This window comes from Symphalangus syndactylus, chromosome 4, assembly GCF_028878055.3.
Source record: "Symphalangus syndactylus isolate Jambi chromosome 4, NHGRI_mSymSyn1-v2.1_pri, whole genome shotgun sequence".
In the NCBI taxonomy this organism is placed as follows: Eukaryota; Metazoa; Chordata; class Mammalia; order Primates; family Hylobatidae; genus Symphalangus; species Symphalangus syndactylus.
The window spans coordinates 74,019,685-74,038,558 of record NC_072426.2 but is presented as its reverse complement, the minus strand read 5'-3'; the positions used below and the strand labels follow the sequence as shown (position 1 = coordinate 74,038,558).

General features: G+C 40.3%; 1 protein-coding gene across 3 annotated transcripts in view; it reads left to right on the top strand.

Moving 5' to 3' along the window:
• ITGB1 (integrin subunit beta 1) overlaps positions 1–6,895 on the top strand; it is a 56,932-nt gene extending 50,037 nt beyond the window's left edge. For 2 of the 3 annotated variants that reach the window (XM_055275091.2, XM_063637351.1), the window contains exon 16: positions 5,657–6,895. In XM_055275091.2, coding sequence (XP_055131066.1) covers positions 5,657–5,722 — 66 coding nt within the window. In that variant the 3' untranslated portion in view covers positions 5,723–6,895. The other variant, XM_063637350.1, reaches the window with a different exon arrangement.
• Positions 6,896–18,874: the final 11,979 nt, after the last annotated feature.

Here is an 18,874-nt window from a genome sequence, read left to right as displayed (position 1 = left end):
GGTTTTTAAAAATTGTCAATTTTTTAAATTACAAATTTCAGAAGGGTAGAAATAGAAAAAAATCCCTTTATAGTGTTTGAACACTATAAATGTCTTCTTTTTTTCTGATGAAATCATTAGAAACTATTTCTTTTACTTTAGCAAGAAAATCCGATTTACAAGAGTCCTATTAATAATTTCAAGAATCCAAACTACGGACGTAAAGCTGGTCTCTAAATTGCCGTTCGTATTTTCTTTCACTTTCTGCCTTTGCATGTGAACTTTTATCTTTTTTACTGCACTGTGTGTCCTTTATCACTATTGCTGTTCTTTTTTTAAGTCTGGCTTTAAATATCGCTATTGTGGCTTTTCTTTTTGTATGTTAACTTCACGTTTAGAAAGACTGTAAAAAAGTAATGTGATATAGAAACAGCAACCATGTTGTAGTGAAAAGAGAATGTGCTTTGCAATCAGTTAGACCTCAGGTCAAATCCCACCTCTTTCATTTAGTAAGTAGAACAGCATTGAGTCACTTCACTTCTCTCATCTGTCACAGGGAGTCAGTACTCTGTTTTGTATGGGGTGGTTGTATTTGGCAAATGCACTCCAGTATATGAAATCAGCCTGTCAGCTCTAATCCTCACAACAGTCCTGTGCCTAGAATGATATTATCCTATTATCTTTTATTCTTTTTCTGTTTATTTATTTATTTATTTATTTATTTTGAGACAGTCTCTCTCTGTCGCCCAGCCTGGAGTGCAGTGGTGTGATATCAGCTCACTGCAACCTCTGACTTCCAGATTCCAGCAATTCTCCTGCCTCAGCCTCCTGAGTACCTGGGATTACAGGTGCCTGCCACCATGCTAGGCTAGTTTTTTTGTTTTTAGTGGAGATGGGGTTTCACGACATTGGCTGGGCTGGCCTTGAACTCCTAACCTCCAGTGCTCTGCCCGCCTCGGTCTCCCAAAGTGCTAGGATTACAGGTGTGAGCCACTGTGCCTCACCGGTATTATCCTTAAATAACAAATTTGTTATGAGTAAATTTTAGGGTCGGATAGTGAAACTTGATCATGAAATCCAAATTGCAAAATAGAAAAATGTAACCTGCTGTGATATTTGTATGGTATGCAACTACAGTATCATTATTGGTTCTCAAAAGATTTGAGATCAATTTCTTGAATATAACTTGAAATTTCATTAAAAGCCAGAAGACCATATATATGTATGTATATTATGTGTATGTGTGTGTGTCTGTGTGTGTATGTGAGAATAATTCTAATTTTCAAATATAAGTTTGTAACTGTTCATATCTGAATTTTCATGAAATGCTTCCAGCATATTCTAATAAAATCATGCAAGCCCCTAAAACTCTGATAACAAAGGTTAATTGTGATTAGAACTAAATTCTCCTGACTGGTGATTGAGAACTCTTCTTCTCTTTCCCAACTGACTGACTGTAATAGGGCCTGGAAGATTTCTGCTTTTCTCACTGCCTACCTTAATGTGCAGATAAAGATGGTGTTGGTAATACTTACATAAAAATCATTGTGTCTCGGCATGATTCTGAACACTTAATCTATATTTAATCTTCATAGTGAAAGTTGTAGGAATGTTTTACATATGAGAAAACTGAGACACATAAGGGTTATGTAACTTGACCGAGTTCCCATGGCTGGTTAGTCAGAGAGCTGAGATTTGAACCCAGGCAGTTGGGCTCCAGAGTCCATGTTCTTGTCTACGACATTGTACTTGGTAGCAGTTAGGTATCTTCAGAAGTCCCTGTTACCTGGTTAGGAAGAGGTAGATTACTCTTTATAGAGATTTACAGCCCTTTTACAATTTGTTGTTACTCTGTCAGAGTTAACACTGCTGCTGTTGGCAAACATGACGTTAGGGAAATCACTTTAGTACATGGAACCCAGTGATGTAATTGTGCTTTTTGACTATTGAGAGTGTGCTTACAAACTGATCATGAATAAGAGCCTACAGTACAGGAATGTTTAATAGTTACAAGTGATATAGGAAGTGCTGATAACATTAGAAATCATTAACTTGTCAGATTTTTATTTCTAAGTAGACCGTAAGACTTTTTAAAGTTAAATTTGATGGCAGAAAATTATATTCAAATTCACATATGGGCAGGTTGGTACATATTTGTATTAGTCTGAGACTACATATTTTTCTCGTTCTCACTTAGTACTTTACAGAAAGTCATTTTTAGAGGAAAACTCATTAGCCAGTGACATTGCCAGGCTTTTTTTTTTTTTTAAATATATATTCTTTTCTTTAGTTGTAGGTCAAAAATAGTCAAATGTTGACAATTTCATGTGGTTATTTCTCACAAGAGAAAAAATTTCTGTCCTACTGAGGTGAAATTTTCACCCTTGCTGTACCTTTAATTGTATTTTGAAGGAAATTATCAGTAAATGTTATTTAAACTTAATGTTTATAATGTATATATGGCTAAAATGTTGCTAAAATAAGCATTTTATGTAATTCAAGAAGCAGAAGTTTGGTAAAAATTTCTCTATGCATTATTGAAGTCCAGGCAATTTGATGGCTACAGATTATTTTAAGAGATGTTTTCTCAAGAAAAAGTAGAAATTAACAATTGAAATAAATGAATGAGCATCAAGAAATTACATCATGGATTGTAAAAAAACTTTTCTGATACGGACCAAGGTTTGCCAGTCAATTATGTCACTGAAATTTTTGAAATAATGGGCAGGCACTAATTACTTTGGCACAAGACTACCATGTAGGAACATTAAAAAGAACATGTCCCATTATCAGCTTCTAACTGTTGGAGTGGGTTAAAAAAATGGTCTGTTCTCATCTGCTGCTATGCAGGTTTAAATGTGGATCCCAAATCTCCCACAGTTCTGCATTACGTATTTAATACATTGTAGAGATGGTTCTATAGCTACCACTGTCAGCCATTCCAGAGTGAGCACAAAGATGACATTTTACTGAGCTTGAGGGCTTCCTTTCATAATATAACCCTGTTCTCTTGATGCGGGTTTTGTTGGGGTGGGGGTGGTGTTGCACTCTGAATGATGGAAACTAATCTGAATTATTTTAGTTTACCTTCATTTAAAATGATGCCTAATGCAGATAGTGAGCTTAATTTTACCTCTAACCTTGCATGTTAAACTTTTGTTTGAATGGACTTTGAAATAATAAATACAAATGTTTGTGTACATGACAAGACAGATTTTTCTCCAAAGGTAAGTTCTTCCATATAAATTACACTTTGGACTCATCTGTATAGGGCTTTTTCTCTTTATTTTTTGTTTTCTTTTTTGTCCTTCCCTTATAATTCTTGAGTATTAAATACTAGATTTAGCAAATATATTGTTTTAAAGAAACTTAGGTGGTAATTTATTTTCCCAACATATTTGAAGGAATGTGTAGCACTTAGCCTCAAATCAGATAGGATATGAATGTGGAGTGTAATTTATTTGCACTCTGGCTTTTTAAGATAGTAGTTGCTAGAATCCAGTTTCCTGACCCCCATTTTGAAATGTCTGCTCTCACAACCGTATAGTGTATTAGCTTCAGTTGGGACTAGAGCAGAGAGTTTGGCGTACACAGTTTTGTCATCCACATCATATGCTGTCTGTCTCTGAGGGATCCTAAGTTTGTCCATGTTTCTGAAACAACCAGTCAAGGTGTATCTTGAGGAGAGGGGAGTGAGGGCTGAGGTATGTTGTCTGGTTCTGATTGGTATCACATGAGCTGCTGAGCTGAAATCACAGTAGTTTATTTGGTGTCTGGCAGGACCCAGCCTTTATATGCTATGTTTTTCCCTCATTGGTATGGGATACCTACAGGATGAAGTTCAGACTTCATAGCAAGGCTTCTAGGACTGTTCTTCCTTTGTCTCCTCACCTCAAATCATATGCCCCCTTAACTCTTTTTTTTATCTTTTTTTCTTTTCTTTCTTTCTTTTTTTTTTTTTTTGAGATGGAGTCTTGCTCTTTTGCCCGGTGTGGAGTGCAGTGCTGCGATCTCAGTCACTGCAGTCTCCGCCTCCCGGGTTCAAGTGATTCCCCTACCTCAGCTTCCCGAGTAGCTGGGATTATAGGCACCCGCCACCACACCCAGCTAATTTTTGTATTTTTAGTAGACATGGGGTTTTACCATGTTGGCCAGGCTGATCTCAAACTCCTAACCAAAAGTGATCCACCCACCTCGGCCTCTCAAAGTTCTGGGATTACAGGCATGAGCCACTGCACCTGCCCTCCCCTAACTCTAAACACTTCTGAACTATATGTATTTCTACTTAAATGTCCCATTCTTTTCCCTACACCTTGACTTTGCACAGATTGCTATTTACCAACCAATAATTTATCTAGTCAATTTCACAATGAAAATCTCCTTAATCTTCTTAAAGTTAATAACTTTTTTCTTGTAGTATTCCCAGATTATGTTCATAACTCTATTGTAAACTTGATCAGAGTGCCTTATTTTCATGTCTCTCACCCACCAAACTGTACCTTCCTTGAGGGCAGAAATTGTGCACCAAAAGGCAGATCCAAATACAGTCTGCAATGAAGTGTGAATAAAATTTAAAAACAAAAATTACTTTTAGATCAAAAATGTTTTTAGATGCTTTCTATAAATATTTTTTAAAAAATCACCTGCAATTGGTTCTATAGTGAGATATAAAACTGAACAACATTCCAGAATCTTAATTTTTTCTTAAAAAAAATGTCCCTCGTAGTTAACAAGTATTTTTGATTTGTACTCACTGTAATTTTCTCTGATAAAGTGTTATTTGGTCACACTTCTTACTTAGCTTTCAAGCCTGCTTTCAATTTATAAGAACAGGAGAAAAAAGAATGCTATAGCAAGTATTTAAATGTAGCACTTATAGTATAAGAAAATTTTTAAGGAAAAGGGTGATACGGTGATATGTTTTTTTCTGCTTAAAACATCACTGTCAGTATATTTTTGGATCTTGAAAGATCTCTTGTGTTTATGGCTTGGGGCCTGCTTGTTAGGCTTGACTTCAGTACTGTTTACTAAATTATAGCACTGCAATAAGACATTTCACCAACATGATATTGAAGAATAACAAGTTATTTCATAAGGAATGGTAATTATCTAACATTCTAAGCAAATTTGGCAGTGTGACTTGGTGGGGCACAGTGCTGTCCGTGACACAATGATAGCCTCACTCTCTAAATTAGTAACTTCTGTAGGAGACCCCAGAAGCACACCTCCCTCCCAACAGTGAAAGCCAAGGATTCCTGTTTTGATTAGCAGGCACCTTCTGTTCACGATAAAGGGATGAGAATCAGGCAGTGATGGGCAGCAGAATTCATGCTTCCTTAAGGCAGGCATTACAAACTAGTTCAAAGAAGAAAATCCACGATGACAGCACATTCTGTGCCATGGAGAACATTCTTAAATCAAGCCTCCAGTGGAGGAGGGACTCAAGAATGAAATAGCACCAGATAACGGGGCATCATTAGACTTGTAAAGCAAAGCTTCCATTTTCTATTTTTACATAAGCCATTATTAATGCCTTTAAAACAACTGTGATATCTGGACAAATAAAATAGAAATGACTTCTTAAGATGATTGCAACTTTTAGTCTTGATTTATAAAAATTATTGTACATAATTTTAGTAGAGTAACCGATAATTTTTCTCACTTTTTTTTGTTTTAGGGTGAAAATCCTATTTATAAGAGTGCCGTGACAACTGTGGTCAATCCGAAGTATGAGGGAAAATGAGTACTGCCCATGCAAATCCCACAACACTGAATGCAAAGTAGCAATTTCCATAGTCACAGTTAGGTAGCTTTAGGGCAATATTGCCATGGTTTTACTCATGTGCAGGTTTTGAAAATGTACAATATGTATAATTTTAAAAATGTTTTATTATTTTGAAAATAATGTTGTGATTCATGCCAGGGACTGACAAAAGACTTGAGACAGGATGGTTATTCTTGTCAGCTAAGGTCACATTGTGCCTTTTTGACCTTTTCTTCCTGGACTATTGAAATCAAGCTTATTGGATTAAGTGATATTTCTATAGCGATTGAAAGGGCAATAGTTAAAGTAATGAGCATGATGAGAGTTTCTGTTAATCATGTATTAAAACTGATCTTTAGCTTTACAAATATGTCAGTTTGCAGTTATGCAGAATCCAAAGTAAATGTCCTGCTAGCTAGTTAAGGATTGTTTTAAATCTGTTATTTTGCTATTTGCCTGTTAGACATGACTGATGACATATCTGAAAGACAAGTACGTTGAGAGTTGCTGGTGTAAAATAGGTTTGAAATAGTTGATCTACAAAGGCCATGGGAAAAATTCAGAGAGTTAGGAAGGAAAAACCAATAGCTTTAAAACCTGTGTGCCATTTTAAGAGTTACTTAATGTTTGGTAACTTTTATGCCTTCACTTTACAAATTCAAGCCTTAGATAAAAGAACCGAGCAATTTTCTGCTAAAAAGTCCTTGATTTAGCACTATTTACATACAGGCCATACTTTGCGAAGTATTTGTTGAATGGGGACCTTTCGAGTTGAATTTATTTTATTATTTTTATTTTGTTTAATGTCTGGTGCTTTTTATCACCTCTTCTAATCTTTTAATGTATTTGTTTGCAATTTTGGGGTAAGACTTTTTTTATGAGTACTTTTTCTTTGAAGTTTTAGCGGTCAATTTGCCTTTTTAATGAACATGTGAAGTTATACCGTGGCTATGCAACAGCTCTCACCTACGCGAGTCTTACTTCGAATTAGTGCCATAACAGACCACTGTATGTTTACTTCTCACCATTTGAGTTGCCCATCTTGTTTCATACTGGTCACATTCTTGTTTTAAGTGCCTTTAGTTTTAACAGTTCACTTTTTACAGTGCTATTTACTGAAGTTATTTATTAAATATGCCTAAAATACTTAAATCGGATGTCTTGACTCTGATGTATTTTATCAGGTTGTATGCATGAAATTTTTATAGATTAAAGAAGTTGAGGAAAAGCATTTCTGGTTGGTGGGTAGTTCACTTATGAAGCTAAAACATAATTCTTTAAAAAAATGTACTAGGGACATAAGGAGAGTGGTATGGTAAAATACAGACTTGAAGATGTCCTTGGGCTCTCTGAATCATGGTGGATAGATCCTTATCCTGCTATGCTGGGAGAGGTTTCATCCCAATATTAAGCAGAATTAACTTTATGAACATCTTAGAGCCATTAGTAGGTGCTGGAAATTGTATCATTTTATTTAAGATATAGATAGGGGATTGTTAACTTTTCTGATAAGAAAAATTAGGAAAAATTTTACTTTTATTTGGCTTTGGTTATGTTTGAAAGGATATATCCATAAGAACTACTTGTGTAAAGTTTGTTAGAAGAAATATATGCTCCTTTCTTAAGCATACAACAAATGTCAGAAATATTTGGAGGAGAAAAAGTTTCAGCCTTACTAGCCTTTCACATTTATACAATCCCTTCACATCCTGTTAATTGATCTTCTTTTACTTACTTCATTTAAATGTGTTTCGTAGCTTAGACTAAAGCATATTTGAGGTGAGAATTACACATTTTTTTAATTAATTTTTTTTGCATACAAAAACAATAAACATTTTCTAAAAATACATACAAACAAAAAGATGTGTATCAAACATATTAGGAAGGTTGCACATGGGAAGTCGGGGAATAGAAATGGGGGTGGGAGTTAAAATAAATGAGAGAGGGACTTTATATGGATCAGTGATAATAACTCAATCCTCTGTTTGACAAAGAAGAGGGAGAAGGAAGAGGAAGAAAAAGAAAGTGGGATAAAGGATCAGAAAGGGAGGAAAATAGAAAAAATTAGAGTATGACTCCAGGGTAGACCTGTTTTGTTGTCATTGAGTTGGTTGGTTGGTTTGTCTGTTGTATTCTTCATGTTTCGCCAAGTTGGCCAGACTGGTCTCAAACTCCTAGCCCGAAGTGATCAACCCGCCTCGCCCCCCAGAGTGCCGGGACCACAGGCGTGAGCCACCACGTCCAGCCCCCACATTGCTTCTGGCCTCCGTGGTAGACCTCCCAGACGGAGCGGCCAGGCAGAGGAGCTCCTCACTTCTACCCAGACACGGGGCGGCCGGGCAGAGGGGCTCCTCACTTCCCAGACGGGGCGGCCAGGCAGAGACGCTCCTCACTTCTTCCCAGACGATAGGTGGCCGGGCAGAGGCGCTCCTCACTTCCCAGACGATGGGTGGTCGGGCAGAGGCGCTCCCCACTTCCCAGACAATGGGTGGCCGGGCAGAGGCGCTCATCACCTCCCAGACGATGGGTGGCCGGGCAGAGGCACTCCTCACTTCCCAGATGGGGCAGCCGGGCAGAGGCGCTCCTCACTTCCCAGACGGTGGGTGGCCGGGCAGAGGCGCTCCTCACTTCCCAGACGGTGGGTGGCCGGGCAGAGGCGCTCCTCACTTCCCAGACGGGGCGGCCGGGCAGAGGCGCTCCTCACTTCCCAGATGATGGGTGGCCGGGCAGAGGCGCTCCTCACTTCTTCCCGGATGGGGCGGCCAGGCAGAGGCGCTCCTCACTTCTTCCCGGACGGGGCGCCCGGGCAGAGGCGCTCCTCATTTCTTCCCGGACGGGGCGGCCGGGCAGAGGCACTCCTCACTTCCCAGATGGGGCGGCCGGGCAGAGGCGCTCCTCACTTCTTCCCGGACGGGGGCGGCCAGGCAGAGGCGCTCCTCACTTCTTCCCGGATGGGGCGGCCGGGCAGAGGCGCTCCTCACTTCTTCCCGGACGGGGCGGCCGGGCAGAGGCGCTCCTCACTTCCTCCCGGACGGGGTGGCCGGGCAGAGGCGCTCCTCACTTCCCAGACGATGGGTGGCCGGGCAGAGGCGCTCCTCACTTCCCAGACGGGGCGGCCGGGCAGAGGCGCTCCTCACTTCCCAGACGGGGTGGCCGGGCAGAGGCGCTCCTCACTTCCCAGATGATGGGTGGCCGGGCAGAGGCGCTCCTCACTTCCCAGACGATGGGCGGCCGGGCAGAGGCGCTCCTCACTTCCCAGACGGGGCGGCCAGGCAGAGGCGCTCCTCACTTCCCAGACGATGGGTGGCCGGGCAGAGGCGCTCCTCACTTCCCAGACGGGGCGGCCGGGCAGAGGCGCTCCTCACTTCCCAGACGGGGTGGCCGGGCAGAGGCGCTCCTCACTTCCCAGACGGTGGGTGGCCGGGCAGAGGCGCTCCTCACTTCCCAGACGATGGGTGGCCGGGCAGAGGCGCTCCTCACTTCCCAGACGATGGGTGGCCGGGCAGAGGCGCTCCTCACTTCCCAGACGGGGCGGCCAGGCAGAGGCGCTCCTCACTTTCCAGACGGTGGGTGGCCGGGCAGAGGCGCTCCTCACTTCCCAGACGGTGGGTGGCCGGGCAGAGGCGCTCCTCACTTCCCAGACGGGGCGGCCAGGCAGAGGTGCTCCTCACCTCCCAGACGGGGCGGCCGGGCAGAGGCGCTCCCCACCTTCCAGATGGGGCGGCGGCCGGGCAGGGGCTGCAATCCCAGCACCCTGGCAGGCCAAGGCAGGTGGCCGGGGGGTAGAGGCTGCCGCGAGGCCACACCACTCCACCGCACTCCAGCCCGGGCAACACCGAGCACTGGGTGAGCGAGACTCTGTCTGTAGTCCCAGTACCTCGGGAGGCTGAGGCGGGCAGAGCACTCGGCGTCAGGAGCTGGCGAGCAGCGTGGCCAAGATGGCGAATGCGTGCCTGCATCCAAAGGAGAAAAGGCAGGCAGCGGTGGCGCGCGCCGGCAGACCCAGGCAGTCCGCGGCGCGGGCAGCAGCAAGCCGAGTAGATTGTAGCCTGGGCCAGAGAGGGAAAGAAAGAAAAGAAAAGAAAAGAAAAGAAAAGAAAAGAAAAGAAAAAAAGGAAGGAAGGAAGGAAGGAAGGAAGGAAGGAAGGAAGGAAGGAAGGAAGGAAGGAAGGAAGGGAAAGAAAGAAAGAAAAGAAGGAAAGAAGGAGGAAAGAGAAGAATTACACATTTTTACTAGTTTGTAAGATCCATGAAAAAATTATCTGTATTTATTACTCTCTGTCACCCTGTTTCATCTTGTTTACCACCATCCATACTTCCACTTAGCTTAATTCATTTCCCTATGCCTTAGGCATAATCAATAAAGTTGAATTGCATATTTCTGCTCCAGAACTCTGTTCTTATAATGATATTTTAAAAATATATTAGAACAAAGTAACAAAGTCTATCTTCTATATGTACATAATTTTTTTTTCCAAACGTGTTTGAGGCTGGAATGTGGTGAATTTTTAGATTTTATATTACAATTTATAGCAGACAAAAATATTTTCTAACTATAGGAATCCCTTTGTTGGAAGTTGGAGGAATTGTATACAAGTTTATTTCTCATACTGATTGTAAGAGCCTAAAATACTTAAATTGGATGACTCAATTTGACATTTAAGTAATTCTAGGCTTGAAACTGGCAATTTCAAAATATAGTCTGAGAAACTGATAATAGTATATCTATCTCTGTGTAGATATACACACCACACATTGAGATGCTTTGACTGAAGCCACATAGAACTTGGTCACTAAAATATTTATTTTCCCAGCAACAGTACATTTTGATCTCCAGTGAAACACTTTCCAAAAAGCAAGAGTCCAGGAAGCAAAACAACAATTAGAATTTTTTTTCCATTTAAACTATACTATAGAAATTTACAAAATATTAAGTATCATGAGTACATTATTTGGCTAATGCCAAATAGTGGCATATTTTACAGTGATTCCATGACATTTTACAAAGTTTTCTTACTCTTTTCCAGTCTTACTTTATGAATTTCCTTAAAACAGACACCCAGGTAAGACCTTGAGCCACAAGAACAGTTCATAATACCACTTAAAAAGTCACGTGTGATCAGCTTTTTGTTTTAACCTGGAATTTTTCCTTTCTGTTTTTCACTACAGTTTGAGAGATAACCTTGAGTAGAGGCCATTTGTCTTTAGTTTATTCCTTGGAGGCTTAATGTTTACATTTTTAAACGTTCATTTTTATAGATTCCAGGGGTACATGTGCAGGTGTGTTACATGGACATGTTGCATAATGGCTTCTAGTGTACCCATCACCTTAGTAAAGTGGCCATTATAGTCAATAGGTAATTTTCCACCTTTCACCCTCCTACTACCCTCTCCCTTTTGGAGTCCCGGGAGTCTGTTCTTTCCCTCTGTATGTCCATGTGTACCCATTGTTTAGCTTTCACTTATGAGTGAGAACGTGTGATATTTGATTTTCTGTTTCTGAATCATTTCACTTAGGGTGATCCATCCATGTCATTACGAAAGACATGACTTCATTAAGGCGTAGATATTTCTGATCTGATGTGCTTAAAGAAGTTCAGAAACAGAATGAGTATCTCCCCAGGACTCTTGAGCCTATAAAGATCCTTCACTGGCTCTTTAGAATTTCTCTCATGACTCAGGATTCTTCTGAGAATTTAGGGGTAGGTGGAAGTGGCTTCTGAGTGATGAGAGGGAGCAAATTTTCAAGGTGGATTAGGTCTAGATTAAGAAGCCCATCAAGTGTCCACTGCTCTGAGGGTGGTATGTCATCTAAGTCTGAACCTTTAGGGTACAAAAATGGTAGGAGAACCATGAGACAAATATTGAGTTCGCTGATACGGCAATTCTTATCTTCATTTGCTTCTAAAATTAAGTCTTCATTGTACTTTTAATTAAGATTTTAAATTTTTGAGGGTATAGAGTTTCCATAAAAAGTTATCAGTGATAGTAAATTTTATTTGACTTTCTACTTATTCTGGATTCTAAAACAGACTGACATATAAACACGTTACTTATGGATCACTTTGAGAGAGGAAACACTATTCAGAAGATTTAAATCCCAGAATTTAATCCACTGCTTTATTGCAAGTTTACAGAATACACAGTTGTCTTCAGTTTTATCTGCAGTAGTTGATATATTGACTTTAAATGTTGAAAACTTATATTAATGTTGCTTACTGACCAAAATTATTCCTGGGAGATAAACATTCAGATTTTCTACAATAACCACTGACTGGCCCTTAGCAGCCGTTTTAAACATAAATTTGATTATATTGCCCAAACATTCCCAGTCCAGTTCAACTTTCAGATCCTCAAGCCTACCATAGTCCTTTGTGTTTGATATTTCTTTCTTATCCTTAAATGTGGTAGCTCCATGAGCACAGGGACCTGTGTTTTGATTCACTGTCTGCATACTTTGCAGAACATTTTCAGGGTCCATCCACGTTGTAGCATGTATCAGAACTACACTCCTTTTATGGCTAAATATTCCATTGCCTGCATATAGCATATTTATTCATTCAATTTTCAATGGACACTTGGGGTGTTTCCACCTTTTGGCTCTTACGAATAATGCTGCAAAAAATATTGGCATATAAGTATCTGTTCAAGTTCATACCTTCAGTTCTTCTCATTATATGCCTAAAAGCAGAATCGCTGGATCATATAGTAATTGTGTTTTGCTCTTTGAGGAACTGCCAAACTGTTTTTCACAGTGGCTGCACCATTTTACATTCCCACCAGTAATGTATGAGGGTTCACCAGAGAACCCTCAGAACAGAACGGAACAGATACTTCACCAGAGAAGATGAATGGCAAAAAAGAAAAAAATGGAAATGCAAATTAAAATCACAATGAGATACCATTAAATACCCACTAGAATGGCTAAAGTTTAAATGGCTGAAAATACCAATTGTATCCTTAGAACAATATCTGGCACAAAGTAAGGTGTAGGCGACCAATAAGTATTTGTTGAGTGGATGGATTCATTTCTGTAGTTTGCTACCGTGCCTACCTACCTGTTAGTATCTGCAGTGACATACTGGCCTTCCTGCCAGTTCTTATAGATAAACTCTCCAAGGCCAGACCTTCCACTTGTATTTGTCTTCCAAACTCCATCACCTCTTGCCTGCTAAGACAAGCAGTTTTCTCCTCTCCTGCATCATCAGTTTTCCCCTCTTCTGGGTCATTCTCCTCAGTAACAAACATACTATAGTTACCATCTCTGTTTCTCTCTTTCCTTTTACAACTCAGGAGTTGTCTAAGCCATACACCTGTGACCAATTGATGTGTGACAAGGTTTCCAAGTTTGTTCAATGGGGAAAGAAAAATCTTTTCAACAGATGATGCTGGAATAACTGGATTTCCACAAGCAAAAGAGTGAAGCTGGACCCCAACTCACACCATATACAAAAATTTACTCAAAATGGATCAGTGACATACCTAAATATAAGAGCTCAAACCATCAGACTTTTATAAGAAGCATAGGGGTGTACTTAATGACCTTTAATTTGGCAAAGGGTTCTTAGACAATACACCAAAAGCATGAATAACAAAAGATAAAAGATAAATTGGACTTCACCAAAATTAAAAATATTTGTGCATCATAGGACATTATCAAAAAGGTAAGGCAACCTACAGAATGGGAGAAAATACTTGTAAATTATGTATCTGATAAGGGATTAATTTCCAGAATATATAAAGAACTACAATTTAACAAAAAGTCCAATTAAAAATGGGCAGAGCGGTTACTAATTTCTCTAAAGAAGATACACAAGTGGCTAACATATTTTGAAAAGAGGCTGAAAATCATTAGCCATCAGGGCAATGCAAATTAAAACCATAATGAGGTACCACTTCACACTTACTAGAATGGCTCTAATTTTTAAAAAGTGGAAAATAAGTGTTGGCAAGGATAGAATACAGAAACCAGAATGCACTGCTGGTGGGAATGTAAAATGGTGCAGCCACTGTGGAAAACAGTTCAGCACCCCCTCAAAGAGCTAAACATAAAATTACCATATGACCCCTCAATTCTACTTTTATAGTCAAAAGAATTGAAAGTAGAGACTTGAACAGATACTTACATGCTCATATTAATTGCAGCATTATTCACAGTAGCCAAAACTTGGAAACAACCCAAGAATCCATTGACAAGTGAATGGATGAAGAAAATGCATCATATATGGGACAGTGGCCATCCATATACAGCCATAAAAGGAATGGAGTTTTGATACAACATGGTGAGCCTTGCAGATGTTATGCTAAGTGAAATAAATAGACACAAAAGGACAAACATATGTTCCACTTACATGAAATACCTTGAATAGGTAAGTTCCCTACAGACAGAATAGCAGTTACTAGGTGCTGGGGGGTGGTGGAAGTGGGAAGTTATTGCTAATGGCCATAGAGTTCTGTTTGGGATGGTGAAAAATTTTGGAAATAGTGGAGATAGTCACATAACACTGTGAATGTAATTAATGCCACTGAAACGAAGTGGCTTTAATTGCAAAAAAGAAAATGAAAAGGCAAGACATAGTGGGGAAAATATTAGCAAAGCGTATTGTCTGATAAAGGACATTTATCTAGAACACATAAAGATGACTTAAAGTCTAAAATAAGAATAAGAAGACCCCCCCTAGAAGATTTAAACTGGACAAAATATTTGAACAGATGTTCCACCAGAGAAGATGAATGGCAAAAAAAACAAGCAAATGGAAAGACAAAATCATGAGATGCCATTAGACACTCACTAGAATGGCTGTAATTTAAATGGTTGCCAAGGATGTGGAACAACTGGCAGTGTGATTTAGTGTTAGTGAGAATGTGAGCTAGTGCAACCACTTTGGAAAACAAGTTGGCAGTTCTTAAAAAGTTAAACATATGACTTAACATTTGAGTCAGCCATTCTACTTTTGGACATTTACCCAAGTGAAGTGAAAACAAATGTCCACACAAAGAATTGTTACACAAATGTTCCTAGCAGGTCTGTTTATAATAGCCAATAATTGGAAACAACCCAATGTCCATGGACAAGTGAATGCACAAATTGTTGTATATTCAAACAATTTAATACGACGAAACACCAAAAACCAATAAACTGGATATATGCAACAGACTCCAGGGGAGTCAAGATTTCCTCTTAGTTATGGTTGGAGAGGGTGTTACTGGGCTTCACTGTAGGGGTGACTTGGGAGCAATGAAAGGATCAAATTGCCCAGCGCTGACTCCACACGTGAATCCTCATGGTGCCCCGGAGGAGGCAATGCTGCTGAGGTAGGCACTTCCCTCACTGCCACATTCCTTCTGCTCCTCTTCCTTCTGACCCTCAGAGGTCAAGTGGGACACCCCGGAAAAGGAAGCAGCTGCCCCCAAGGCCAGTACCCTCCCCAGTTTTTTTAGGTAACAATCTGAAAGGACAAAGCAACAGTGCACTACTTGGTCCAGCAGGGGTTTGTCAGGTAAAACATCCAAAGAGAGCAAAGGTAACAAAAGTTTTTTTCTTTAGTCACCTAGAATTACAATTTATTCTTAAGATTTTATTTAAAAGGAAAAAAAAGGGACTGATTATCTTGGGACGGAGCAGCCATACCAGAGAGTGCTCCCTTCCTGCTTCCCTCTGTTGCTCTTACCAACCAGACACTAAGAAAACTTCAGGAGGCTAGAAACCTAAAACAAATGAAAGAAAAATAGGAAAGAAAAAAAAAAAGAGTCTGTCGCATTAGGCAGCTAGCCGCAAGTCAAAAGTGGGAAAAAGAGGAACTTCAAGGACTAAGCTAATGCCAGTGTAGCAAACATAATGCTAGCCTCAGATCACCTGTTGATTTATGAACAAACCTCTGGATACAGGAGAAAGTAAAAGATAATATGTTTATAGATAATATTTTGATGTAAATATATAATAAACTAAATATTAGGTATTTTTCATAATCAAATCCAGTTAGAAATTAAAACTTCATATATTTATATACTGAAGAATTTATGTAACAAAGGCTTTTATGCTTCTACAACATAGGTTCTAACTTTAACATTGGTTAATATGCACTAATTGAAAAAAATTCATGAACTTAATGAGCTGGTGCTCAAATTACAAGCCTGGGGATTCCACTAAATTCCACTGCTCCCATAAGCTTGAGAAGATAACTACATATGAAATTTTTTAAAATGAGTATGCCTCACTTTAACTGTAGCCTTGCCCAAGTTTCTCATAGTCATATATCTGTTGCTGTAAAATATACTAGATTGGGCATAGATGGAAGCTCTGACACAATAAATAATTAAAGTAAGTCTTTGGCACTTAAAAACTTGGTAAAATGCAACCCTGTGAACCTCCAGTTAAGATAATTTATGTGACCCAATATAAGTTGAAACAAGGCATTCAATGATTAAAACTAATTATATAAAACCTAATAAAGAGGTGATTATCCTCACTGCTGTTTTCAACAGCGCAATTTTTCCGTGTTCCCAAATCTGAAAAAAAATATATTTATACATACACACACACACACACACACACACACACACACACACACGTAGAGAAAGGGCACCTCGTGATGATGGATTACTACAACCTTAATGCTGTGGTCCCATCCATTAGGGCTGCCATAGTCAATACCTAATTCATTTAAATTGCTAATTTTATTCAGTTACCTGGTAAATCGTTTGCTCTTAAGGGTTTGGCTGAGGGTTCTGTTTAGTGCCTATTTCCATTGCCTCTCAGCTTCAGTTTACCTCCCCTTCTGCAGGGACCCAGTGCAGCTTTCCAGACCGCCTAGGAGGTCTCCCTGGCTCTGTTACTGCACATGACCTTTGCAGACAAGATCTTAGCAACATCCCCCTTCTCCAGGAGCGCGGGGAGGATGTCCTCCTCCAGGAGATTCATGTAATACTTTAAAGTACTTTAGTACTTTTGAATTCTGGTGGAAATGTATTCCTCATTTACAAATTTTACTTTAAAATCATTAGACACTCCTGTGAATGGCCTCAAAAAACTCCACTGGAGAAGCTTTGGCAGCCTTTTGCAATGCCTCCTGGAGGCTTTGGACCATTTAGGATGGCCATTAGTTGCCCAGAGCTTCTGATATATTACCCCCTTGGTCTCCTGGTATCCACCATTAAAACAACAAAGGACCGCTGCCTACTGGGCTGTCTTGGAAATGCGAGACACTGAGAGTCCTTGAGCTTGTCACCCTGTAGACCCAGCTGCCTCTTATGCTTTGGGTCATGGAAACTGCAGCTTAAAGATTGGCACAGCTACCTAGGCCTCCTTAAGGCAGGATGGAGCAAAACCTGGGCCCCTGATAACTTCCACCTGTCGGAGTGGGCAGCTTCCTCTGGCCCAAGTCCCTTGCCAAATACCAGGAGCTCATTCCTCCCCCACACTCCCTGGCTGCCTGGGAAGCCCGTTGGGGTTAATGGAGTGAACAGTAATGGGAGTCGTAGACCATGCAAACGTCACTGCTAATCATCCCTGGTGAAGCTTATGGAAAGCTGTTGCTTTCCATCCCTTAGCCAGAATATCCCTGAAAAAGGACAGGATCCCAAAACCACCGCTGGCCAAAACTTCAGGCAGTCATCTTAGCACGGGATGTCCTGGTCAACAACTGGCTTCATCTTCATATTTATTGTAAATCTGAAAACTGTCCCCTTCACATCAAACAAACCCTCCAGGAACCTCTTGCATCACAGACACCCAAAGTATTAAATCAAAATCACGTATCTCCACACAGACTAAGGTCAAAATGTAAGGCCTTGCTAGGACATTCCTTGTTCCCTTCAGAGTTAACAGATGTTACTAATAACACCCAAGGCATGTGTTTTACTTTTTAGAATACACCACCCTTGGCTCTTGAAAAAGACATTGAATAGAACATTCATATCCCTGATAGGTCCCAAGTAACTAGTTTAATTGAAAGATGTAATGATGTCCTCAACTCTGAAATTCCAGTACCTCAGATAATACTCCTGAAGTTTTCTAATTTGTCCCGGGATTTATCTATTATTATTATTATTTTTTTAATCTTGTCCCCATCCGGTAAGGGCTGGAAGCCAGGTTGAGGACATGTCCTGTCCTGGGGCTCATTAACCACAGATTGTCCTGCAGGCCAGGCAGCTGCTCATTGGATATGGAACACATTTTGGGTGATGGCAGAGCCCTCAGGAATGGGATTAATGCCCTTATTAAAGAGGACTGAGGGAGCTTGTTTGTCCCTTCCACCATCTGAGGACACAGCAAGGAAACAGAGGGTCACAGCATCTATGAACCTGGAAATGGGTCCTCGGCAGGCACCCAATGTGCCAGTGCCTTGATCTTGGACTTCTCAGCCTCCAGAACTGTGAGAAATACATTTCTGTAGTTTACAGGCCACCCACTTCATGGCATTTTGTTATAGCAGCCTGAATGGCCCAAGACAGGTGTTTAGGTCAAGGGTTTGATTTTTCAGCTTTTGTTTATTTTGCCTGTGGATGTCCAGTTGCCCAATCACCATTTGATAGAGAGGCTGGCTTTCCTCTCATGAATTGCTTTTGCATGTTTTCAAAAATCAGTTGAGCATATTTGTTTGAGACTGTTCTGTCCCATTGATTAATAAGTCTATCCCTTTGCCAATACCATATGGAATTTATTAGGTAGGCAGTAAGTGTTAAAGTAGAGTTGGTATTCTTGTTTTTCAAAATTGCATTAGCTGTCCTAGTTCCCTTGCTGTCCATATACGTTTTTATTACAAGATAAATATGCACTTCTTATTATTTCAAAGTATAGTAGTAAGAAAACCTCAGAGTAGCTTCATCACAAATACTGAGCTACAGTTACTGGGAAATCCAAACAGTCCTACATCAGAACCTGTTTTCCTGATTAACCCAATAATAAGATAGAGCAAAGGCTGGCTTTCTTGCTAAACAGGTTTCACTTTCTTTTTATCATCCTAGTCTCTGTGGCTTGGTAACAAGAAAACTTAATGTGTTCACATTTATCTCTTCACAACAAGTGTCAATGACATAGTGTGGTGGGAAGGAAATGAAAACCCAAGCACAGAAATCAGGGCTTGGTGAGGTTCAAAAACTCCAAAATTTTCATTCTAACTAAATGAGTTG